General features: G+C 40.9%; 2 protein-coding genes across 3 annotated transcripts; one reads left to right on the top strand and one right to left on the bottom strand.

Annotated features, from left to right (window-relative positions):
* The first annotated feature begins 1,384 nt into the window (after positions 1–1,384).
* On the top strand, positions 1,385–13,963 carry C6H5orf46 (chromosome 6 C5orf46 homolog). 2 transcript variants are annotated; one of them, XM_045185154.3, is made up of 4 exons: positions 1,385–1,486; positions 5,169–5,304; positions 9,673–9,726; positions 13,364–13,958. In XM_045185154.3, the coding sequence occupies exons 1-3, from the start codon at positions 1,417–1,419 to the stop codon at positions 9,716–9,718; spliced, it is 252 nt and encodes an 83-aa protein (XP_045041089.1). In that variant the 5' UTR covers positions 1,385–1,416; the 3' UTR covers positions 9,719–9,726; positions 13,364–13,958. The 2 variants fall into 2 exon arrangements, with proteins under 2 accessions (XP_045041089.1, XP_024432534.2); XM_024576766.4 differs by lacking the exon at positions 9,673–9,726 and having other exon boundaries at positions 13,364–13,963.
* A 5,609-nt stretch (positions 13,964–19,572) lies between these two features.
* SCGB3A2 (secretoglobin family 3A member 2) lies at positions 19,573–22,859 on the bottom strand. Its single transcript, XM_024577002.2, has 3 exons — positions 22,715–22,859; positions 20,112–20,311; positions 19,573–19,724 (listed from the first exon to the last, which is right to left on the bottom strand). Exons 1-3 carry the CDS (start codon positions 22,767–22,769, stop codon positions 19,701–19,703), a joined length of 279 nt encoding a protein of 92 aa, XP_024432770.1. The 5' UTR covers positions 22,770–22,859; the 3' UTR covers positions 19,573–19,700.
* Positions 22,860–27,056: the final 4,197 nt, after the last annotated feature.

The raw sequence follows: 27,056 nt of genomic DNA, 5'->3' as shown, positions 1-27,056 counted from the left end.
CCATTTATTAAAAGGACCCTCTGGCAGTCACAACATATAAGCTTTGGTCAAACTCTAAGCTTAGGAAGCCCCAGTCCCCATCTCAAAGAACTGAACTTACAGCATTCCTCAGGATAGCCAGTATCATCTATACTTGAAACAAATTTTATCCCCTTGAGCATTTTTATCTAAAGGAAGGGTATTTTACCTTTGAAATACATAGCAGCATCTTAAACCCAATATTTCTTTTCATTGTGTGCAATAATTTTATTATTACTTTTAATATTTGCTATATGCCTCGAGTAATATGCATTCAACTCTGGAAAAGATAACCTTGCCCTCAAGGAGCCTCCAGCCTATTGGTGGAGACATATAATCAGGCACCTATTAGACACAGGAGAGAAACACCCAGTTCTTTTTGGAAAAACCAGAAGGAGCTTCCCAAGGAAGTCAAAGCTGAGGCAAGTGTCCAGAACAATATTAGGCTCCTTGAGGGTTGTGGAATGGATAAAACATTCTGAACTTAAGAGATCCAGAGGCTAGCCCTGGCTGGTGTGACTCAGTGGATTGAGCACTGGCCTGAAAACCAAAGGGTTACTGGTTTGATTCCAAGTCAGGGCACATACCTGGGTTGCGAGCCAGGTCCCCAGAAGGGGGCATGGAAGAGGCAACCACACATTGATGTTTCTGTCTTTTTCTTTCTCCATCCCTTCCCCTCTGTCTAAAAATAAATAAACAAACAAACAAACTTAAAAACAGAGAGAGATCCAGAGGCTAGAAGAGAACTATTAAAGTACTGAGTTCTCAACCATTAGTCCAGGCATTTTTATAATAGATGATGGAGCAATTAACTCTGTGAAGTAAGGTGGAAGAGTCATTCTAAAGGTTCACAGAGAAGGAAGCATTTGAACCTGAGCCTGAGGAATAGCAGGAATACTCCAAGGGGAGATGAAGGGGAAGATATCCCAAGAAAAATAAAGAGCATGAACAAAGGCATGGGGGTGGCATGAGGGTGTGAATGGAAATGCTCATGTGAGGACAAGTAATTAGCTCAGAACATGCAGATAGGAGGGAGTTAGGCACACCTGCCAATCTTATTTACTACTTGCTTGTTGGCACTGCATAATAGTTCTGCCTGACACCCATCTAATTGTCAATGCTGGCATGGGAACTACCTCCAAAAGAGTTACTGCAGTGCCATTTTATACATACGCATTAGAAAAACCAAGAGGGCTTCTCTTTCCCTATATGAAAAACTGTAGGTTTGAAAGATAGGTAGGGCAGGACTCATCAGATCCAAGAGCAAGCGGTGTAGAAATCTTGTGCAACAATGTAAATTCCATAGCAGATGATGTCACCTGCAAATGTCCTATAAATGGAGCGAGGCAACAGGTGCATTGGGACACTTTCTCTCTATCAATACCCAGTGCTACAAACATGGCTGTCTCAGTGCTTCGGGTGACAATTGTCCTGGGACTGCTTGCCTTAATCCCGACTTGCCATGCCGGTAAGTGTTTCTGGTCGCAGCTTGGGCAGTGTGCAGTGGTTACCCTTGATCAGAAGAAGCTGGCTGGTGGCACTGATACAGAACCTGAAGGGCAAAGAGGGGGAGGGACCTTTGGTCACTGGCCTAGGCAGATATTCCAGAGTCCAGAGGCAGATATTCCAGCACAAAAAATGTAGAATTTCTACTCAGTGGGCTTCAGTTACATCTTCCATCCACAGTGGATGTGTAAAGTATGAAATGATTTCTTTCTTATATATTTTGTGATATAGTGACACTATTATGTTATCAGTCAGAGAGCCAAGAGTGTTTATTTTTGGATACTTATAACTGATAATGTTCAAAGGTGAAGACTATGTACTCTGGAATAAGACTCCTAGGCCTGACTTCACAATGAATCAGAAATGTGACTTCAGGCATTTTATTTAACTTCTCTGGGCCTCACATGTAAAATAACATATCAATAGTTAGCTTTCTCATAAATTTATCATGAAAAATTAAAGAGACGAAAAACTAGAAAAGTACTTGATTCATAACAAGCACCAAAAAATATTAACTGTTATTGTTATCATGCATTATCTCATCTAATTCTCACAATAATCCTGTTCTGTACACACGCAGTTTTATTATTTCCTGGTTTGTGGGTCAATAAACCACACTTGCGAAGGGAAGCTTACTTGAACAGAGGCACTGGTAGAGATGGCACACCTCAGACTAAAACCTAAGTCCCTTGGTTCTTTCCGTCAGAAGTAAGCATTTACTTTCATGTCTGTTTCCAGCACATAGAGGACCACAAGGCGGCCTGCAGAATTCTCAATAATTCATTCCTTTTCAGTCTGTAGAAGACAGTGAGCTCTTGACTTGTCTCTGTTCCGAATGACAGGTCAGAAAACACAGACAGTGCACATACTGCCCTTGAAACAGTTTTAAACGTAACGTGGCAGAACTCACCCTCAGCCACCCACTGTGCACCAGCACAGCACACAGGCAGACACCACAACAGAACTACCGTCGAGGTGGCCTCAGAGACTACTGTGTCCGTCCACTCCTACAGGAATCGCCCTGACGGAGTGAAAGGTGACACTGACATCCCAAAGACCAGTCCCAGCTCTGTCTCTCATGAACTCTGGGGAAATCAGTTCACTGCTTTGAACCTCAGTTTCTTCATCTGTAAAATGGAATAACTATAAATTTCACCAGATCAAATAAACATGCTTTTGTAATCACTTGTAGATTATAAAAACTCTACCAATATCAGCATTACTATATTTTCGTAGAACTTTATGATTATATTGATTATGAAACTCTCAACCAGGTAGTTAATGTAAATAAGGGTTATCCCACATTTGAAAAGAGAAAATATTCAACTATTGGCTTTCATCACTAGTTTCTAGTAAATCACACTTCTTAATTTTATTATTTATTTTTGTTTTGTTTTCCAGCATTTTCAAGTTTCTTAATATTTTAACATTTTTTAATTTTCATAATCTCCAAAAGCACTAGGGGAGAAGGCTACTATGAATTGTTTTGTTATTATTTTTAATAATAGTAGTAATAACACTGTGATCATTTATTGTGGGCTTGCTTTGGGCCTGGCTGGTATTGTAATAAGTGGTATATGTTAGAAATGATATGTATACATATATGATATATATGAACGATATATGAAACACCTTTTGATCCTGCCAACACGATGAGGAGCTGAAAGTGTGATCAAGTACTGTATGCAAGATTACATGGCTAATTTTTTGAACACATGAAGCATGTAGGACTCCAAAACATATGATCCATCAGACCCTAATACTACTCATTATATACATGGTCCAAGGACTGGGGACCAAGGATCTGATCTTCACACATTCCATTCCAGAGTTCCTTTGCATATTAAAAAGCCACCATGTAGTGTTATATTAAAAAAAAGTCAAGTAGGCAGATAGGGACACAGAAAAAAGTTCACTTTTTATGCAAGGAACCTCTGTTGTATGCCTGGTAAATATCTTCAGGGGATAATTGCTCAAAAGCATTATTATACCGTGTAAATAACAAGGTCTGTGGAGTTTAAAAAATTTGGTTAAAACCTGGCTCAGCCACTTTCTAGATGTGTGATTTCAGGTGAGCCATGTAATTTCTCTGAGAGTCTTGTTTTCTCTCCTGTAAAACTGCAATACCATCATTGAGTTGTGTGAGGATTAAAGCATGCTACGGAAGCACAGTCCCAGTATCTGACCAAGAGGCCCAGCATCACAAATGTGCTCTCTCTTTGCTCCCCCTTCCCATGAAAAAAACACTGCACTTTACATGAGGCTCATTTCCATAGATGGCAGTTTTTACCTTAACTCTTAGCATATGCTATGTACATAATAGTAGGCTCAAAATAAAAAAAATCTTGTTGAACGAAAAAACCCCAGCAACTGAATGAATGAATACTTGGTGATTACTACATTAATTCTGGTTATGTGTCCTAGACTGCTGCTCCTATCAAATCTTTCGTTGTGGCATCGTAAGCAATAAATGTTTGTAGTACTAAAAACTGTATCTTTTTAGTAATAGTTTCTATTTTAGGGTATAATATAGATGTAAGACTTCTAACATAAGGTGACTACCTCCACACAAAAAGCTAGTTATGCCTTTTTCATTCAGAGTCCTGGGTACATTGTCTAGAAGTGGGAAATTCTTAAGTCAAAACTTGTGGTGGGATTGCAGATAAAATACAAGACACCCAGTTAAATTTGAGTTTTGGATAAACTATGAATAATTGTCTAGATTGAGTATGCTCTAAATATTGCATGGGTCATTCTTATGCAAAAAACTATTGCTTATCTGAAATTCAGCTTTAACTGGGCTTACTGTGTTTTTATTTACCAAATCTAGCAGCACTACTTTCAAGGCTATAATGAAATAAAACGACAAAGATCCTACTCCATCCTGGCACCAGGGTCGAGTGGGGAGGCCACAGGTGGCTGCTAATTGCTCCTCTTTCATTCATTCTGATTTCCTGAATCATTAGACCACTAAGTAAAGCAGGCCCCCCACACAAGAGAACTTGCCTGTCAGCAACCTCCATCCTCACTTGCTGGATCCTTGACCTCATTCTAAAGGGGCCAAGACTCTTGATTAAGACTGAAGAGTAAGAGATCTCCAGTTACAGTTTCACCTTCTCTTGCTATTGGTGAGTCTTCTGCAAGTCACCTAATCTTTTCAGCTTCTTAGCTTAGTGAGCAAAAATATATATACCCCAGGGTATGTGGTCAAAAATGCTACTCATAATTATTTAATCTTCATTATTATCATAATGAAGATTATGGGGATTACATGGAGAAAGAGACCATGCAATTGAAATGAAACCAGACATTCTGCATTTCAATCCTGGCACTGGCATTTAAGGTTTCTTAACTCTGGCCAAGTGACTTAGCCTCCATGAGCTTCAGTCTTCTCCAGGAAGGGGAACAACATCTACCAGAGAATCAGTGTCTGTTGGTCTGTTTGATTGTTTTCAGGAATAAGAGATATAATGTATGTAAAGACTTTCATGGGGCATGCATTAAATATTGAATAAACCCAAGTACATGAGGCTCCTAAGTTAATTAGTGGAGGTACCATGGGCGCTAAGGACTCCCTACAAAGAAGAGAGACATTCCATTCTCATTGTTGAGAATCACTTCTGAGATTCTGTTGTGTTTTTCAGATGACAAACCAGAAAAGGAGCCAGATGACTCAGGCAAAATTCCACAGCCAGATTTCCCCAGATTCCTAAATGTCTTGGGCAGAGAGATCATTGAGGATGCGGTGTCGCTCTTCCTCGGCTCCATGCTGAGGCACAAGTAAGTATGGAGACAAGCCTTGCTTTTGTCCAGTTCGCTTGTTGGTAATGCCCACATTGCACTAAGATGAATGAGAATACAATTTGTGGTGCATGGTAATGTATTATTTTAATTGAAAAGTGTGCCCTTAAGTCTTATTTCCCTGAACACTTTGGGGTGAGCATATTCCCATCAAGTGATTCCATAGAATATTTTTATCTCAGGACCCAGTAAGGAGGAGGAAGAGCACCAGACCAGGAGACAGAGAGCCAGGTTCTGGTCTGGGCACAGGTGCTCCTTCACTGGGTGATCTTGGGCAAGGCGCTCCCCCTCTGTGGGCCTCAGTTTGCTTATCCTTAGAGTTAAAGGAATAAAGTACCCATCCATTGCAGACCCTGTAATTCTTTAGTGAAGGTGGTGGGTAATGGTGTGTTCAACAGCTACAGTTGTGATGAGTCCTGCCTGTAATTTGAGTTACCAAAAAGGGTTAGAGACTGTTGCTAATCTGTCCTCAGAGACAATCTACATGAGTGTTTTGATCATGAATATAGCCTTGGTGGCAGATCACTCATCTTTCCAATGTTCTCTAACTGCTTCCAAGTCCCTGGGCCCAACTGCTCATGCATCTTACTCCAGTCTACATAGCTCTGATTTTTACTTCTGCTTCACCCTGTTTATTCTCCCCATACTACCCTCCCTAACTTCAGCTCTCCAGCATCCAATTCATTCTGAATTTCTAGGTACTTTCAATCTCCACCTCTCCGAGCCTCTGCTCTCCAATTCTCTCCTTCATGGACCCCTGAGCAGAGTTTGGAAAAGTGTGTTCTGTTAATTCCCTGGAGAACTTACACAAAATGCAGGCTCCTTCATTCTATCTTGCACCTTCCTGGGACAAAGCTAAGGATATGCTTGTTGACAAGCTTTCAGAGGGTTCTGATGATTCTGCTATAAAATAGACTTTGAAAGCCTTTGATTATATGTTCTGGGCCACGTGGCCGGGTGTGAAAGATTCGCATAGCCTTTAAATTTTTATTCATATTTTATGTAAATGTGACTATTTGCATTTTTCTAGGAAAATGTTTTTAACTATTAGTTCCTCAAAGGGGTCTATGACCAATAACAGACTAAGAACCACTGCTGTGTAGAAGTAACCAGGGGTCATTTTGTAATCCCTGATCCGCTTAAATAAATATAGTACCATGTGAATGGGCAGAAGTCTGCATACAATCCTCATGCATGAATGTTGAAGCTTACAGATGTTTATTTTTATATTGTTAATTTTCTACTGTGGCTGCTTTTGCAACTGGTATAACCCCATAATTGTTTATGTAAACAGGGAGGGGACCAACAAGCAAACAATAAGAGTAGTAACCATTATGTACAAAGTACAGATTAGAATTGAGTTAAAGTCATATTGTTATAAATCACAGCCATAGCAATGCAGGCTGTTGGAACTATTATAGTTCTTTTTATTCCTCCCCTGGGGAATTCCCCAGATATTAACCCTGAAAGTTGACTATCCAAAATATTAGAAGACTGCAGTCGGCTCTAGGTTCAAAATGGCACCTCATCTCCTACCATTTTATTTCTTTCACTGTACTCTGAATAAATAATGTTCTTTCTGTTCCCAGAACTTACAGACATTTCAGGGCTTCTGTCATTGTTTTCATTTCTGCCTAAAACTTCTCATGGCTGGTTCTTTCTCCTGAAGCTCCCCTAAAAGTCGCCTCCTCAGAAAACTACTCTATAGCCACTCTTATTAACACTGTCTGCTTTCATTCCCTGGAGTGAAAAGCAGACAGTGTTTCACTTTGTCTATCACTTTACCGTGTCATAGTGTCATTAGCACATGTATCACCATCTCAAATAATTTATTTATTTTTAATATAAAATATTAAATATTTTTAACATGAAAGTAGGGATCAGATCTATCCAGCTCACTGCTATAGCACAGTACCTTATAAGATATATCAGGTACTCAATAAATAATTGTTAAATTAATTAAGGGAAATTATCTTAGAGATCAAATCTAAAGCCCATCTGCCCCAATTTGACTGAGGAATCCTGAGTGAACTTTGTTAAAAGAATAGAAGTCCTTGCTCTAGGTAACAAATCTAGCTGTCCCCTCTCCCTCCAAGGGATGACCATAAATGTAATGGGAAATGGAGAATGAGAGGAGACCATCAAGATGTATTTCTAAGCACTTAATACATACAAAGTAGGGGCAGGAATTGTGAAGGGAAAATCTAGACCATAAGTTCGCCCTCCTCAAAGAATTTGCAGATTTTATGGTAAGATAATATGATCAAATTCAATGATAATTAAAATGCCAAATAAGATAAACATCAGCCAAATATTACAGGTAATTTCTAGAGGGAAAAACACTGTCACTGCGGCCAGGATGCTTAGAGGAGTGGTTTTGGCAAAAGTGAGATGCAATTTGGGCCTTCAAGGACTAAACAGATTTCATTAGAGAGAATGACAGGAATGTTGAAACTTCATAAAATGAAAATCCTACTTTATTTTTTCCAACATGTCAAGCACATAATAAATGCTAGATATTTACTTTTAGGTCAGAGAATAGACCAGCTTGCTCCCTCCACCTGCCTTCTGGAGTACCTTAGAGCTATGTAAACTGGATTCTGGTCACCTTTGAGAAACCTTCAATTCTTGTGAATTTCCCTCAATCCCCTGGGTTTCCATGACACATTCCTGGTTCTCTCCCTACCTCTAGCCATCCTTTCTCATTCTTTTTGTTTGACTTTCCTTCACGCATCTGCCCCTTAAACAGCATTCCTCCTCAAGGCTCCAAATGTAACCTGCCTGCTTTTTCACATCACAGCATTCACATTGGGACCATTGGTTGTAATTCAAGGAGTTCCAAATTCAAACATCTATTTTACTCCCTTTTTCTAAGCTACAGGCTAAGGTGACTAGTTGTTTACTACAAAACCCCACCTAGGTTTTCCATCAACATCTCAAATCCAACTGTTCTAAATGCAAGCCCAACATTTCAGTACATACCTGTTCCCTGCTCCCGTGGTTCCTTACGTCAGTAAGGCACATCCCTTCTCACCCAAAATCCAGAAATCTCAAGGTCTTCTGGGATCCTTCCTGCTCATCACCAACTTCACCCAATTCTGAATATCCAACCACTAACTTTTTTCCCCATCCATTCCTATTCCTTAACTCCACTGACTTGTTGGCTAGCCCCATCCTTCATCATCTTTCCTGCAATCATTTAATTAGATTGGTAGTTAATTCATTTCACTGTTTCTGTCTATACTCACTCCCATCCATCCTCAACCAATTCCCAGGGTTAAATGACAGAAACACATAGTTGGTTCTATAATTACCGAGCTTAAACTCCTTTCATGAATTTCCTTTGCCTACAAAATCAGAGCAAATATATCCAGTTGGTGTTAAAGGTTCTTCCCTGAGGCTTGTATCTCCTTCAATCATCTCCCGCACTCCTGCATCCGAACACCCGATGCCCTAATAACAAAGGATTTCTGTTCAGGGCAGGTCACATTTGTATAAACCGCCAATATCTTTGCCTGCACTTCTCCCTCTGCCAGCAACGCCTGGCCTGCAAACCCCAACTCCTTTCTCCTCCCCTGACAAGTCAAATCACTTCTAAAGTCCAATTTAAAGACAAGCTCTCCAGAGACATCACAGACCTCTACAATTTCAAAACTTAAGGTATTCATGCTCCGAGATTTCATAATGCTTTGTAGAAACCTTCATAACAGCTTCTTCCCCTGTCATTTTAAGTTATTTGTGTCTCGATGCAACTGTTTTCTCCACTGGACTATAATCTCCTCACAGACCACTTTTAAGTCATCTTTTGCCTTCTCAGGAGCTACCTGGTACCCAATCTTTGAACAGTAGATTACAGTGATTCTGGCACTAATTCTTGATTCTGGAGATCTAAATTTTAGACTTTGCCTTGCATTTTATCAGCTGTATGACTTAGGTTGTTTAATCTCTTTGAACTTCAGAGTTTTTTGCATATGTAAAAGGAGATAAAATCATTCATTTTTTTCATTCAATCAATATTTATTAATTTATACTATGTGCCAGGCATTATTCTAGGTGCTGGGGATATATTACTGAACAAATATATCAAAATATATGTATATAGAGAGTGTGTATTTGAATAGATACCTAATTAACAGATTTGTTTAAATATTTAAAGAGATAATTATGCATAAGTATCTTTTCAACTATGAACTGTTATGGAAATCTTAGATCTTATTTCTTTCTGACAGGAAAATCTGGAACAGTAAAGTACAGCTCAAACATTATAAGACACCCTAATGCTCATTCTAACACTTCTATTTAGTATAAATTATAATTAATTTTTTCTCTTCATTTTTTCTTTTCAAGTGATTTTGTGGAATTTGATGCTAAACAAGAACATTCATCAAAGTGACCTCCCAGGTGATTTTAATTAACAATTTACAACTTAATAATAGTATACAGAACAAAGAAAAAAGGGTCTGTCTGATTTTATTTAATAAAGTTGGACACCCATGACTACCTACAAGCAGAAAAAGTGTATTCTTTCTGTTTTTGTTTTGTCCTTGCTGGAGTTTTTAAAGATTAATTTTAAATATATTTTTAATCATCTTAAAGATGATAATGCCATAAGGATTAAGGGAGGAGGCACTATTTTGAGTGAAACAAGTAAGCACCAGGAGGGAGGAGACCTGGTTCCTGTCACAACTCTACTAGGAACTTGTTTCATGCACACCCAAGCTGTAAAATGATGGGTTTATATGCACTAAAATCTAAGGGCCCATGTAATCAGGCCATCGTCACTCACAAGAAGAGTCAATTTGCTGAACCTAATTCCAGGAGGAAGGACTAGCAATCTCCCCAATCCCACAGAATCAGATTTAAGTACAAACAATATGTTTGAAGAAAATATTTGCTCAGAAATATTTGCTGTTTTCTTCTTCAATTCTGTCCTGAGAATGGATAGTGAAATATAAAAACAGAACTATAGAGCTGGAAAATAATTATATCAGTATCTAGCATTAACTGAGTACTTACTCCGTTTTAGGCATTAAGCTAAGTGCTATATATGTGCTACCTACTTTAATGCTAATGTACCTATTTAAAATAGGTATTGTTATCCTTAAATTCTATAAATAAAAAAGCCAAGGCTCAGGGAGATTTATGTATGGGCCAAGTTATAAAGGAGGAGGGGAGGATTTGAACTCAAGCAGCCTGGTCCCAGACTCTGTGCTTCCTCACTAACCCATAGTGCTAGTGGAAAACAAATGGAAATAGTGTAGGAGAAAGCAGTAGAAAACAGTGATTAAGCTGTCTGACTTCACACATGCCTCAAGGTGCCCACAGAAATAACCACTACACCTTTGGTTAGTTGAGTTATCTCATTTCCATCTCCAGGAGGCATGGCCTTTCCCAAATTCCATTTCGTACCTGACCTGGGAACATGCCTCTTCTCTGCTGTTCTATTTCATAACTTGGGTGTGATAAGTGCAGGCTCAGAAAGCCACTATCATGTTATCCCAGAACTTAGCTCCTTCTTTTCCATAAGCTCTAAAAGATGGAAATCAGGCTTGGGCACTGGAAGCAAGACATACTTAACCCTAATACTCCTGACTCTCACCCCGAAGCCAGCTAATCTCCTTTTGCATCTCCCCATTCCCATTTTCTCAGGGAACAGCCCACCTCTGGTTGCAGGTGTCCTAACCCTTTGCCTTCATTCAGACTGTTGGTACATACCTCTATCCATTAGTGCCCACCTGCAGAATCTGTGGAGTGCCTTCCTAGAGGTTCAGTGTAGGAGGCAATCCAACAGGGAGACAACATGAAGGAATTGGGAAGAGCAAAAGGCATAAAAAAGCAGCAAATTCAACTTCTAACTTGGCTACTAACTGGTTATGGGAGCACGGGGAAGTCATTTGTCCTCCTTGAGCCTCTCTATCCGCCTTATTAATATTAAAAATGTGAGGGACTTAATTGTTCCAGATCTTAAGACCAGAATTGTTTTGTTTTCAGCTGCACCTAAAAAGCTTTGAGTAGATTTGGGAAACAATGGGTCCTAATGGGCAAAGGGAAATGGCTCAATCTAGGGAGGTAAAAAAAAATTAGCCTCAGAGCATGAAGCCTCTACAGCAGAGATTAAATTTTGGATAGTTTGATTAAGTGTACCTCCTTAAACCCTGGTGACGGTACATTTCATAAGTAGTTTCAAAAGCGTCCTTTGTATGATAATTGCCTCATCTAATCAAAAGCAAATCATCACATTAAAAGCAAGTGATTCAGAGAAATGCCTGTTTTTCCAGCATAAAACATTTGGCCAAAGTTCTAGATTATTTCTTACATTTAGATAGATAGATAGATATAGATGATAGATAGATAGATAGATAGATAGATAGATAGATAGATAGATGATAGATAGATATAATCCCATCTTCCTCCTGCCACTTACACCCCTTTCTTATACATTCCTTTAATACTTACTTAATCCATGCCTACTAAGTGTCATATTCTGCCAGTGCTACCAAGATGAGTAACACAGCCCAGCCATCGAGAAGCTGATAGCTTTGGCCAGCGATTTTCAACCCATGTGCTGCCAAGAATTTTTCAAACATGCAATACCTGACTATTTAGTCAGGGACACTGACCTCTTTTCCCATAGATGGTCAAATAAAAAATGGTAACAGCCAACACAATAGCCATCCAGTGTGAACGAATCTTATTTGGTTTTTTGTCAGATCATCAAAAATATATTTTTTGGTGTGCCACAGAATTTTAGTAATCAGTTTACGGGTGCCACAAGATGAAAAAGGTTGACAATCGCTGGTCTAGGAGATCACCTAGCACAGTGTACCTCAAGGACTGTGGAGAGAAATGACAAAGGTGTGAAAAAGTGCCTTGGTAATGCCTTGGAGAAAGTACACTTAATAGGTAATTCACATGCAGCTGATAAACAAAACTGCAGCTGGGCATGGATATCACTCAATATCCACTCTCTGAAGAATTGTGGGAAAAGAATTTTGAATTTTAGAATTTCGAGGGGAATAATTTGGCTTCCCTAAGGACTGCCTCCTCCTTTCTGAGTGCAGTATATATGTAACTTGGCCTATTTCTTTTTGTTCCTTCCCTATCTGGAAACTCAAAGTGAAACTGATGATTCACTTCATTCCTATGCGTAACCTTTGTGCATTTGCCCTTCTTCCCTGTTGCTGATTCCTGCCCTACGTATCTTGCATTTTTGACGTTGTTCTTGCCTGTTCCCTCAAATATGTATTATAGATGATTTCACATTCTAAAGCTCAGAGGCATAAAAATCTGAAAAAAAAGATGAAAAGATCTTTGTATTTTTCTTGAATCATAAACCCTCTCTAGCTGGTAACCGTTTCCCTCTGTCTGGCTTGTGTTTGTGAGGACACACCTACAGGGCTCCTGAACAATCCCAGGGCAGCCAAATCCTGCTTTTCCAGTTTTTTTTTATTGTTATGCAACCAGTTCTTCTGCATCACGAGTCCTCCAGGACCCAGGCCTCAAAGCACTTCCCAGCAAGTTCTTAGGATTCGGGCCCTGGTTGCAACCAAGTGCAGCTTCTTGTGAACACCATTACTTTGCATTTTTGCTTCTAGAAGTCAGAATAAATGTGTCCTCTTTGGGGGTCACACATCTGAGTTCATCGAGAAGATTTTTATTGGTGGTACTAATTTGCCAGAGCATGTTTAAACTTTTTAATGCTGCAAAAATATTAAGTATATAAAAATTATTAGTAAGTGTAACCAAAGAATGGTTAAAAATAAGGAAACTAAAGCACAGGTAAAGTAACACATCCAAAGTCACAGGATCAAGAAATGATAAAAAGTGGATTTTAATCTGATTCCAAAGAACATCCTCTTAACCCCTAAAAAATGTGTAAAGTTTCAGAGATGACAGTTTCATTCACCTTTTTGGAAAGTCTTTCAAAAACATTTAAGCCCATTCTCCTGGGCTAGTAAATGAAAAGCTGACCTTTTTAAATATATGTATATAATTACAAGGCTATTGCTGTGCCACAACGGCTTTCCTGTTCCCACAGAAGAGCAGAGTGTCCTGGACAGAAGATTCCTGGAAAAGTCTAGTGCGGCCCTGTCACTGGCTCCTTCACCCCTTTCATTGCTCAGAGGTGGGTGCTTGGTGGCCATTACTGTGGTTCTCGCCAATTAGAGAGAATCACACCATTCTACCACCCGACCCTGCTGAGCCAGGGAGTCTCCCAGAATTATTTACCATTCACGGGAAGAGCATGACGACAAAGATGGCAGTGCTCTCATCTGGAACAGAGGATCGACGTGCTTCTGTTACTGAGCTCTCCAGGGAGGGCCTGAGTCCTGTCCTTCCCAAGCCTTTTACTCTGAAAACAACTCCAATACACTTTCAATAAATCTTTTGTTTGTTTGACTGTCTTCCTGTTTTTATGCAGCCATGATAGGTTTCCATGTAACACAAAGATCCTTTAATAATATAAATGGCTCAACAAAGAGTCAACAGCTACTAAATATTGAAAAATGCATATTACGCTCTACAACAAATTCAGACAACCCACAGTCTACACATTCCAGACACTGGGCCAATTTCTTTTATTCCCCCAGCTTTATTGAGTTGTAACTGACATAAAATAGTGTATAAGTTTAAGGTATAAAAGTGATGATTTGGTATATGCATATATTGCAAAATTTTTACTACAATACTGTAGTTAACACAGCTGTTATTCACATAGATGCCTTTTTTGCAGGGGTGAGGGGGATGAGAACTTTTAAGATCTATTTTCTTAGCAACTTTCAAGTATGCAATACAGTATGGTCAACTATAGTCACCATGCTATACATTCCATCCCCCAAATATATCTTGTATTGATCTTATAACTGAAACTTTGCACCCCTTGACCACCTTCACCTATTCCGCACCCACACAACTCTCTGTCCCAGGCAACAAAACACCAATCTACTCTGTTTCAATTATTCCATTTCTTTTTTTTAGGTTCCACGTGTAAGTGCAGTCATACAGTATTTGTCTTTTTCTGTCTGACTTACTTCATGTAAGGTAATGCCCTCAAGATTCATCCATATTGTCACATATGACAGGATTTTCTTCTTTTTTTAATGTTGAACTATATTCCATTATGTTTGTATGTGTCTGTCTGTATGTGTTTATGTATGTGTGTGTCTCTGTGTGTATACACACACATACATACATGTATAGTCACATTTTCTTTCTCCTTGCATCTATCAATGGACACTGAGGTTGGTTTTGAGTCTTGGCTATGGTAAACAACCTTGCCGTGAATGTGGGAGTGCTGATATCTCTTAGAGATAGTGATTTTTACTTCCTTAGGATATACACCCAAAAGTAGGATTGCTGGATTATATGGTAGTTCTATTACTAACTTTTTTAGGAGCCGCCATGCTGTTTTCCATAATGCCTGTAGCAATTTACATTCCCACCGACAGTACACAAGGATTCTTTCCTTTTCTCCACATCCTTGCCAGCGCTTGTCATTGCTCATCTTCCAGTAACACTCATTCTAACATGTGTGAAGTGATATCTCACTTGGCTTTTTTCCCGATAAATACTGATGTTGAACACATTTCCATTGGCTGTTTGTACATCTTCTGTGGAAAAATGTCTCTTCAGGTCTTTGGGTCATTTTTTAATTTCAGGATGTTTTAAAAATGACCCAAAGACCTGAATAGACATGAGTTTCTTATGTATTTTGGATATTAACCCCTTATCAGATATATTATTTACAAATATTTTCTCCCATTTTGTAGGTTCTCTTTTTATTTTGTTGATTGTTTCAAGACTGTGCTAATTCCAAATATTATATCCTCTTAATCAAAATCACCGAAGATCTCTACTATATTAAGCATCTGACATGCAGATTGTTTATCCCCAACAAATGTGACTCAAAAATCCTTTTCAGATTCTGAGTGCCTAATCTGTGCCTGGGAAAGATGTTTACCATACTGCCATAATCAGTTTATCACCTATGTTTGAGAAACATGCCCTATCAGAATTTCTCCGTCTTTACATTCACCTCTTTATTGTACAATTTGAAATCGCTCTTCCATGTTGGTAAAACAAAAACAATAAAAACAAGTGCCAAATCAGTACTGGATTTAATGCACTGCTAAAAAGTAACAGTCTGACATCTCTAGCAATCTAGAGAGACTTTGAAGATTTCCCAACTGCTTTACATACATGTTTCCTCTTCCTACCCTTTGTCCTTTGTTACCTTCTCTTCCTGCCCTCCAATAAGACCCTCTCTGCAGCCAACAGGGACACCTGTGTTTGAAGATCAGGAATCTCTTACATCTGCACAGTGTTTTTCTCTCATGATCCCCTCATATTATCTCACTGTAACCCCATAAAGGAATATGGTCAGGGATTATTTTCTTCATATAAAAGGGGAGGAGACTGAGGCTCAGGAAAGACCATTGATGCCATGAAAATATACAAGCTGGTATAGGCTGAGTGGGAACACCAACCAGGTTTGTTAGTCTCCAACACAGTGCTCCCCTGAAGGCACAATCCACAGCATCACTACTCTGTGCCCAATCCCAAAGTTCCCACCAAGACATCAGGCCTTAGGAAATTTACATCTTGCATGTTACAGAGATGCTGAGCAGAAAGAGTCCTTTTATTAACATATAATTCAAATCATATCAATTTATTCTGCTGCATCCCATCTCATTCACAGCAAAAGCTGTATTTCTAAATTTCCTTACAATGGTGGCTAGGATCCTACCTGAGCTACTGGCTTCTCACCTCTTCTTCTACTGCTTATTCCTTTGCTCCCTCCACTCCAGCCATTTGGAATTCTTGCCTTTCTCCACTCCAGGCATGTTCATTCCTCAGAGCCTTGAATTTACTCTTCCTTCTGCCTCAAATACCTTCCCCAAGATTGACACATGGATTTCTGCCTCACTTCTTCAAGTCATTCTCAGAGGTGTCCTTCACAGAGAGAACTTTGTTGAGCACTCTTCTTTAAATGGTACCCTCTGGCCCTCCACTTCTTATCCTCTTCAGCGGCTGTATTTTTTCCTCCTAGCACTCCTCTTTGAACACAGTGTTAAAACCTTTAAAAATTTTTATTTTGTTCCTTATTCTACCTACCCCTAATAGAATGTAAGCTCCATGAGTCAAGATTTTGCCTCTTATGTTCAATGTTCTTGGCACAATCATGAGAAATTAGAACAGCGTTTTGCAGAGAGCAGCTAATCAATAAATATTTGTTATAATCTATATTCGGTAGAGAAATTAAAATCCTAGAACTTCCACCTATGAACAAGAAAGTAAGGATGCACATGGAACATCCATGGTCCCTGTGCTTGAGCAGCTCACAATCTTGATGTAGGAAATAAGAGCACATGAGCAACTAACCACACTCAGCATGCTCTGGGACACAGATAAAGTAGCTTGGGAAGCAGGACAAAGAGCCATTAATGCTCCCTTGGGAGATCTGAGAAGAATTCTCAGTGATAATAATATCTGAGCTGCCATCTTGATGAATGAGAAAGGGCTTTCTCATTCATCAAGACCTGGAGAAGGAGGAGTAAGGACAATTCAACCAGAGGGGACAGAATAAATCAATGCTCAGATTGTGACAGTGCTTGCCATTCAAGGGTGGCCCTTCAAAAGCTACCTAAGATGATAAAGCAACAGATATTATTGGGACATGTCCATGCTTGGTCCTTCTAAATGTTACCACATCTAATCACCACATCAAGTATAAGAATTAGATATTATCACTCCATTTTGAAATAATGCAACTGAAAAGCTGGAAGTTTAAAGAATCTGCCAAGATCACTCAGATCACTAATGCTAAAGCCTGAACTTGAACAGAAGTCTGTGCAAACCTAAAGCTCCTGTCTCCCACTTCACTGCTTTTTCAGTCTATGATAGGATTTCCTTTTGTTATTTTTATTTTTACAGTGAGGAGGGGAACTTACTGTCTAATATGTGTTAACTGATAAAATGTTTTCTTCAAAATTCCACTTTGAAAACTATTAAAATAGCATATGCTCACCCTAAGGGGAAACATGAGACAAAAATGGAAGCATATATATATTTTTAAAAGTAAGCCCCTGACTCACTAAGTTCTCTCTTTCCATGTGCCATGATGGTGAGAAAGGCCCACGACACAGAGTGTTTCCTCAGGTCCAGGTCACAGAATGAAGACAACGCAGGGAGATGGCCACATAGTGTGGGAACAAGTTAAAAGGCTGTGGATGGGAGCCCGTGAGATTTGGGGTTATTTATTACTACAGCTGGGTGACCTCAGCTCTTCTTAGAGACGTAGGTAAAATGAGGAAGGAGAAGAAATTTCACAAAGTGCAACAATTCTAGCTGCAAAAACCCCCACAGGGGTCAAGAAATGCCAGGAAATCGATATCATCCTCATGTAGGGGGTGCCAGTTAACGTCATCTTAGTCAGGAAGCAGCCAGGAAACATAAACTACTGTCATTCTGAGGACAAAGGGAAGGTAATATAGTAGTTCCCCCATATCTGGAGGGGATACATTCTAAGATCCCCAGTGGATGCCTGAAACTACAGAGAGTGCCAAACCCTATATATGCTGTGTTTTATCCTACACATACAAACCTATGATAAAGTTTCCTTCATAAATTAGGCCCTATCACCAGTAACAAAATAGAACCATTGTAACTATATACTTGAATAAAAGTGATGTGAACACCTTTGGGCCTATTATTTAGTAAAATAAGGATTACTTGAGCACAAGCACTTCGATGACACGATAGTCAGTCTGACGCCCCTAAGGGCCCCTGAAAGGGCCCCTAAGTGACTAATGGGTGGGTGACGCATACAGTGAGGACACACTGGACAAAAGGACAATTTACATCCTGGGCAGGACGGAGCAGGGCAGAGTGAGACAGTGCAAGACTGAACTCTAGTGTAATCTAAAACTTGTGAATTATTTATTTCTGGAATTTTTCATTTAGTATTTTTGGACCATGGTTGACTGTGGGTAACTGAAACTACACAAGGCAAAGCAGTGAATATGGGGGACTAGTGTGCACAGAATTGACTCAATAGGTGACAGAAGACCTAAAAAGTCAAACAGGTGATGGTGAGGCGACCTAGCAACTGATAACAGGAGGAAGCCACTACCCACCTCAGGTGGAAAGAAAGGGAAAAGGGGTGGTGTAACTACAGCCAGGGACTGGAGTCAGCTGGCAAAAGCCAGAACCAATGAAGACCTGTCCAGCAGGACCTGGTGGCTCAGACATGTCACAGGCACTTCCAGAGACTTCCGCCAAATAGAGGAGAGGAGGCCAGACTCTGGCTTTCTTCCTCTTTTCCTAACACCTATCTTCTGCCTGGGACTCCTGGGGGCAGAACAGGGGCCAAGAGTCAGCTAACCTGGGAACCTGAGAAAGTCAACCTGCAGGGGTCAGCTTCATGTCCCCGTCTTCCCTCAACACAGAACAGAGTAGGGGAAGGATGGGGAACAGACTGGAGGGCAAACATCCTGAGACTGGCATTAAATCAGGTCTGAAGGCAGACTATGGCAGACATTCTGGGTGGGGAAAAACTTGACTTTTCACTGACGTATAAAAGTGTTAACAGCAAAGAGATTTAGCTATCTTTTCAGCATGGCTGGGGCTAGAGACCATGTGAAGAAAGGGATATTGATGAGACTAGATACAGAAGCAAAGGCCAGTCCACGTCGGGTCTGGCATGCCACACTAAGGAGCTCGAAATCTGTTTTGTAGGTGATCATATATAACCAAACTTATGTCTTGAAAAGAAAATTCTAGTATTGTGGTAGATGGCAGCATGGAGGGGAGGAGAGACTAGGTCAGAACCCATTTGCCAGAGGCTGGCATAGTAAAAGCCTAACTTGGTGTAAGGTCAGTGAGTGGCCCTACAGTAACTACAAACATAATAGAAACTCGCTTTCTGGCGGTGTAGGCTCCAAACCAATGAGGTTTGTGAGGACCCTGTGCTGTCAGACAATACTTTAAAAATTCTTTTCCATTTCATGTTTTAAAATTTTCTTTAGAAGGAGAGGGATAGAAGCACAAGGGATCTGGAAACTCCATAAGAGAAAGATCAATTGCAGAAGATGGAGATTTTTAACTTAAGGCATCATTATATCTTGATGGAAATGTGAGTTACCTTTATAAAGACAGGCTCTGTAGAGTTTATGACACAAGGGAAAAATGATCTAGTTAAGGCCCTTCTGAATAGAGCCCCCAGATATAACAATAGGACAAACTGAATATATTCATTGCTTTATTCATTCTTTCCAGGAGTCACTACATTTTAGGATGGAGTTTTAGAATGGACGGAGTTTCAGCCAGGGAAGAGGGGACCACAATCCTCCTTCCACTCCCGCTTTATCCTGCCGTCACACCAAATGTGAGAGGGCATCCTGAAAGGCAAAAGGACAGGAATACAAATAAGAGCAGCTTACATGTAATTAGCATGATTCCAAAAATAGTCACCCTCCTATTTAGCCACCATTCTACTGACTGGAAAACAAAGGCTTGGAGGGTTAAGTCGGATCCAGAATCCCAGAGCTGGGAAAGAGCAAAGTCACATCTAGAACACAGGTCCGTCATTCAAATACTCCTACTAGAAACGTAGACATTGTGCTTTCCTTGAGAGTCTGAAATACGCAGACCTTAGATGAGTAGTCAGTCGGGGGAAATACACATTCGAGAGTGAGAAAGGGGGGAGGGGAGTGCAGTGGGCAGCACAGGCATTCAGGGTCGCAGAATCCTGCCCTTTCATCAACTTCCCTATAGGCTGTAGTTACCAGCAGTTTCTTCACAGCCTCAGAGGCCTCTGGGGTCAGCTCATTCACACTCTTCCTTAGCGCTTCTATAAGGTGCTCAACAGAAATACCCAGAGTTTTCAGAAGCAGCTTTAAAGGATCCAGGGTGAGGATGTTGTCCAGAGGTAAAGGTAAGGCATTGCTGACAGGAAGTGGCACCTTGTTGATAAGGAAGGCCGTAGCTGCAGAGCAAAAGGGAAACCAAGTGAAACAGGAACATCCACTCCTGTCTGTGACCACACTACCCTCCACGCTGCTCATGAACAACTCCATTCCGGCCATAGTCATCTTGGACCTTTGCACATGCTGTCCCATCTCTCTAGAACCTTCTTTCCCCAGATAGCTACGTGTTTTTCTTCTGCACATTACTTGGTTTCTCCTCCAATGTTGCATTCTCAGAGAGTACCTGAAATGGCACTCCTGTCACCCTCTATCTTTGTTTTTTCTTACCATTACCTAGAATATTAATTTGTTTGCCTTCATCCCCTCACTAGAATGTAGGCTCCATGAGAACAAGGAACTTGGGTTTCATCCACGAATGCATCCCATGCCTAGTGCAACCTACTGCACCTTGGCACACAGTAAGCACTTGAGAGACACTATGACTGACTCCACAGGGATGCACTTCGCACATGGCTGTCTCTATAGCCCACATGTTTGAAACCAAAGCAGAGATGCCTTAAGGAATCTCCACTTGGGGACAGGGATGGACCCAAGCACAGCCCAGGACCTGTTCCAAACCAATTTAACTCAATGCCACAAAAATAATTGAGCACTGATTCTGTACTGGTTGGTGTAACAACCTAGAAGAGTAAGACAAGAATACTCCATTCAGGGAACTCACAGTCTGGTGGACAATAAAGACCTGTGTATGCCATAGTGCAACCTAGGCTGTGCTAACACTGGACAAAGCTCTATGGAAACACAGAAGAAGGGGTGACTAATTCTAATGTGGGAGAGTGATGCAGGGATCTTCCCAGAACCTAGAGCTATGTCTTGGGGTAAATGCCAGGATCACAAGGTAAAGAAGGGAACAGCATTTGAAAGAGAACAAAATTAATAAAGGCACTGAGATATTAACATAAAAGTGGATACACGGTATGGGGAGTCTTCTTTCCAGAATGGTTGGAGTTCAGAATTCCACTGGGGTGTGCTGAGGAGGGATAAAGGAAGTGAAGCTGCAAAATTCGGGGGAGGTCAGATTTTCCAAAGCCTCAAATGGCATACTAATGAGTTTGAGGTGTTTTTATTTTTCCTGAGGGCAATGGAGAATTATCAAGGCTTTTATATGACAAAACTGCATTTTATATCTTCAGTTTTAGAAAGGTAACTTTCACATAGAAAATGAATCAGCGTACAATGATAAAGAATGGGAAAATGTATATGACACATAAACATATGTGTGCAGACATGTAAACACACATGTGCATGATCATACATATAAGAATACACATCCTTCTGCCAGCTAAGATGCTACCATAGTTCATTTTCCCTTGGAATCTTTTTCATTTATCATTCAGATCATGAAAGGTGAATCTGTTCACCTGTCTCATCTTCATCTTCTACCACCAGTTTTCCCTCCAAAGTTCTCTTCCAAAGGGGTGGGATTGATTTCCCTCCACCCAGCTTTCAGTAGCCACCTCTGCCAACAGATGTTTGTTCCTGGACACTAAAGAACAACAAAATCACTGAAATGGATGAAGTTACAAATTTGTCAAAAATTCTATATAAACACAAGACCAAGTTGCCGAGGTGGGTGTGGGCAGCACCTACTTTCTCATAACTCATCTCCTTATATCAAGCACTTCAGTGAGTTCTTCTCTGTGTACACTTACAATTTCTGGGGAAAAGTCTGCAAAGCTTTCTGTGCTCTGAATGAGCAGTGACCCAGATGCAATCAAATATCTTTCTGGTGGTTAAATGACTCTCTCCAAAAAGAATTGGTGGTTCCCCATTGTCTTCCAAGAAGCCAGCTCCTATAACAGTTGGCCCGTCAGTTCTTGCATAGAGCTCTAGATGAGTACCATTGTGTTGACTTCTGCAGAAGTCTTAGCTCCCCTGCCATGTCAGAGGTGCCCCGAGAACACTGTTTATGTCTGATTCTTGTCTGCACTTCCAGTGCTTATCCAATGCCCACCAGGTTGTAGCCATTCAAGAAATGGCCATTGAGGGTATGAACAGATCAATGTAGCTGTGTCTCAGGAAAATCAACCTGGCAACCTGACTGATTAGAGATGACAGCAAGAATGATGCCCCCTAGTTTTAAAGGCATAAAAGAATGAAGTTGCAAACTCAGGCTTTGACTAAAGATTAAGGAAGACAAGGGAAACTGTGGTGAACAATGTCCAACAACTAACCTTTGTTGACCCTCAGTGGCAGTTGGCTAACTTCTTATGTGGGATGAACTAGGGTTGTTGGGTTAGGGATCAGACTTGGGGGGTCAGTGAGGTACATCTGAAATCCCTTCAACCTTAACGTTCTGTGGTTCTAAAACTCCCTCTACCATATTCTACCGGGAGCCTACACTTACTGGTTGTGTTCCTATTATTAGAAAAGTAGAGACATGTACATTCTAAGCTACTTACCAGAGTAGCTGCATATGCCAATGGTCACCAGCAGGAGCACAGAGACCAGCTTCATGACAGGTTACCTGTGATATTTGCCAGGAGTTTCAAAAGTGAACCCACGGAGCCAGAGGTTCTACTTGCGGCACCAGGTGTGGCAGCTGCTTTCGTGCCCATACATATTTATACACCCCCCCCCCCAAGGCCACCGCAGCAAAGAAGAGCACGAGGGTCATGTTTCCTCACTAAACAAATTGGAGGATTTCCCGCTTTCCCTCAGGCTCCCACAAGAAACAAAGCCCTGACTTCAAGCATTCTCAAGGACCTCTTGCTCAAGCCCTTGCACAGAGACCACGGAGGCACCAGGGGGAGGCAAAGAGCTCTAAGGATCCTTCACTATTCTTTAAGGCTTAAAGAATATTGAAAAAGAAGGGAAGGTTTTACAATGGGATTTGAAGGAGTGAAAGTTCTGTTGAATTCCTCCAGCTTTCTATTTCTTTCAAGTTGGGAGACTCACACTACCCGATGAGTTGTCAATCTACTTGTGGAAGAATCTGGAGGTCCCATTGGCTCTGGTATAATACAGACTCGGCTGCATGGCATGTAGTCCCATACTTCTCTAGAATTACCTCCACCCATCCCAACCTGACTCACTCATCTACAGCAAGGTCCTTCATCTTTTCTAGTGCCTCCGGGAGTGCCTTCTCTGGGCCCTCATGTAGAAGAATAGGCTCGGGATCTAAAATCGAAATGCCTGTTTTAAAAATCTGAGATTCGATTTTTATTCTTTGTGTAATCTTGGAGTAAACATTTTTATCTATAGTATCAGTCTCCTCATCTAAAATGGGGACACTAAGCAGGACAGTCCCAAAGATGTGACCCTAAAATAATATTTTTTTGCAAGACTCTATCTAGATAAACAAGTGGAGTCACCAAAATATTGGCTTTAGAACCATCTGGCAGTTCAACTCCTTGCAATCATGTGAAGAAATGCTGCACTGGCCACAGAAACAACCTGCCGGATAGGCCGGGGGACCCAGGATGACCCTATGTGTGAGCCCAAGCCCTGGAGTTCCCTGGGGAACCTGGTGCCTCACATGCAAGGAAGAGAAGACAAAGAACCTTAAAGAAGAGATGTAGGGATAGAGACTCCCTGGCTGAATGGCACGGCTGACCCCACCACCAAAGAGGGACCCCGCACACTCTGAGGAATATATGCCAAGGCACAGCCCCTGTAAGACACAAGGCTAGGAGTGGGGACCCAGCTTGATGTAACTGAACCAAACCAAGATGAACACTTAATTAATGTTGCTTGTTATTAATTCCTATACGTAACTGAGTTGCCACAGCCACCTCTTTCTTTTTCCGCCACTTTGTAAACTGCACGAAGGAGATCATGTGTTACTGCCACTCATACTCTGTCCTCCCCCTTCTTCCATTTTTCCTGGGTATTACCACCTCGCCAGGGATGCGGATGTGCCAAAACACTCAAAGAGCAAGGTTGTGTGGCAAGTTGAGTCTATGCCACCTTTTATTTTTATGTTATAATCTTTTCATGGGACACTAACCAGCTCTGCCCTCACCTGTGCTTGACATTTGCAAGTTTGCTTTCAAATCCTTTCCCTACACTTCCCCTCTGCTCTATACAGGAAGCTGAGCTTGTCACAGGGTGGCATCCAGACTTCCTTGCCAACTGTGTCTGGTTAGGATTGGATAATGGAAGGAGCCTATAGAGACTGGAAATGAGAGAATGGGGAAAGCCTGGCTATTTCTTCCTCCTTCTGCTTCAGGAGACATCTTGGGCAGTGACCACATCTTCTCAGTGGCTCCAGAGGCTTCCAAAAAACATCCTCTATCCTTGGTCCCACCCAAGCCAGGCAGATCTGCCACTGTTCAAGCTCTTGTTGGGTGGCTCCAGCTCTGGGCCCAGCTCCTCACTCTGTCCCTCCTAGCCAAAAAGAGTAGCAGCTTCCAGCATTTTGTAACCTCATGGTTGACTCACTTCCACCACTGCCACCAACTGCATTTCTAACACATTGTAAATTATTCTCCAAGTTAAATTCTTCCTGTTTGATCATCTGGTATGGTTTTGATTGCCTGGCTGACTTTTGACTAATATAGCAACCTAAAACTCTGTATCCCTTTCAGTAAAAGCAAATCTTTCCTTTTGAAACTCTCCTAAGTTCCAAGTTATGAATCCATGAGGGGCACAGACAAGACCCATCCCAGAGAAACACAGCATCACCCACACAAAGACATACTTCTCCCTTCCAGACCCTTAAGTGCTTGTTGCTGTCTCAAGCATGTCTACTAGTCCCAGAGGTGAGTTCTTCCCCAGAAATCTCCTCAGACCCCTTTGCTAAAACATTTCTGATGGGCCTGTCAAGTGGTCTGCCAGATGTGAGGTCTTGACCGAAACCGAATAGTAGCCATGAATGGCTACAATAAAGACTGGAACCTGCTCCACACAAATATATACACAGAGGCATCAAGCACTACTGTTTTCACTCATGTGTTCAGCAAGTATTTATTAAGCATCCACAGTGTGCCAGGTACTGTATTGGGGACTGAGACTGGAGGAGTAAACCAGACAAGCAACTTTCATGCCTTCATGGAGCTGACAGTGTAATGGGATAAACAGACAGTAAACAGGTAAACAAACAAGGAAAAGAATTAGTGGTCAGTGTCATGAAGAGGCAAATAGGGTGCTATGCTAGAGAACAGGTGGATGGGGAGTCCAGTCAGACTTAAAAAGAGACTTGGACATGGCTACTTCCAGGCTCCCTATGACCTGAGCCATTGTACTAATCATGTCTTTTTATTCTATATTTTTTGAGGCCTTCACACCATGGGGCCTTGCTGAGCTAGCTTATCCCTAGAGACAGCAAACAATGCACCTGTGAGTGTACCTTCCATATGCAAACCCACACAGCCAACCACTTCCTTTATGGAGCTCTAACACCCCAGGCCACTCATCACCCCAGGGCCAGGTGCCAGACAACCAGGGACAGTCCCTACACCCTGAGCCCCCTGAAATTATTCAAACTAGCCTATCTTCAACCTGCTTACCCTGGGTCCCTCATCCCTTCCCATGGGAACCGCAAAAAAGGCTTTGCCCACTTCCTGCCATACCTCCAAACAAACCTGGTGCTTCCTGTGTGACATGTCCCCTTTTCTTGGGATCTGTGATTTTAACAAGCTTTTTAATGGCAGTCATCTCCAGATCTGTCAGCGTGAATAATAATAAAACTTATATTTTAAAACAGCCATCTAGCTTTTTCTTACACTGGTATTTTTTCTCTTTGCAGCATAATTACTTAAATCAATATCTTCTCTCCCAGGACTAATTTGTAAACATCTTGAGGGGGTTTGCCTTGTTCATGTTTGTACCCTAAACACTTGCTAATAGTATTAGGGACCACTAATTAGTGCCAAGCATCACACTTTGCTTATGGTATCCATTTCATTCTCACAAAGCCACTGATGATAAGAGCTTTTTATCCCATTTTATAAATGATAATCTGAAGCTGGAAGCAATGAATTAATTGCCAAGGTCACTTAGACAATAAATAAGGGGGTCAAATTCAAGTCCTTTCTTTTCTGATTTGTACTTCTTTACCTTTAAACACTTAATTAATATGTATTTCCAGTAAGCATTTGTAAAATAACTTATGAAGAGAAATGAAAGGAAAAATAAATTAATGTCAGTGTTACTAAATTAATTTTGGGTGTGCTTTTTGAATGGGTTTCTTGGGGAGGTTACATCTATAATTGGGAGTGGAAATTTAATTAGCCACTCAACAACTATTTATTGAGCACGTTTGGTGCATCTGGCTCTGTGGTGAGTCTGGGAATACAACAACATGAAATCAGGTACGAATCTTGCCTCATTTTAATTATATTAAAGAAAACTGTTAGACGTCAGTAAGTCCTTTTCTTTTTCCTCTGTAAGAGAAATGACAATTATAAAGAGGTCTCTTGGACATAGATGCAAGACACTGATAAAGAAAAAGTCAAGAATCAGCCTGAGATTTCATCTAACACTCCACCTTCCAGCTGAAAGGAGGCAGTCATCAGAAATGTCAAACTAGAGTCTGGTCTCTTCTTTACTTGCTGCAAATTGAATGGTCAAAGTGACCTAAACATAAGCCGATATAAAAGAGACAAAATAGTCTTAAAATTTGCCTCTAAGAACACAAGCATATAACATATAATCAAATGTCGAAGCTCAGTATATCAACCTCATAAAGTGCAGACAAAAGCAAAACTATCTGTTCCTGGCTCCTTTCCATACTGATCACTTCCTATTTAGTGCAAGCAAATCAGTCCATTGCCGTTTGAGGCTAACTTCTAGCCCCTTTTC

The sequence above is a fragment of the Desmodus rotundus genome, chromosome 6, assembly GCF_022682495.2.
Source record: "Desmodus rotundus isolate HL8 chromosome 6, HLdesRot8A.1, whole genome shotgun sequence".
Classification (NCBI taxonomy): domain Eukaryota; kingdom Metazoa; phylum Chordata; class Mammalia; order Chiroptera; family Phyllostomidae; genus Desmodus; species Desmodus rotundus.
Note: the sequence above shows the minus strand (reverse complement) of the source record. Positions and strands in the feature narration are given on the sequence as shown.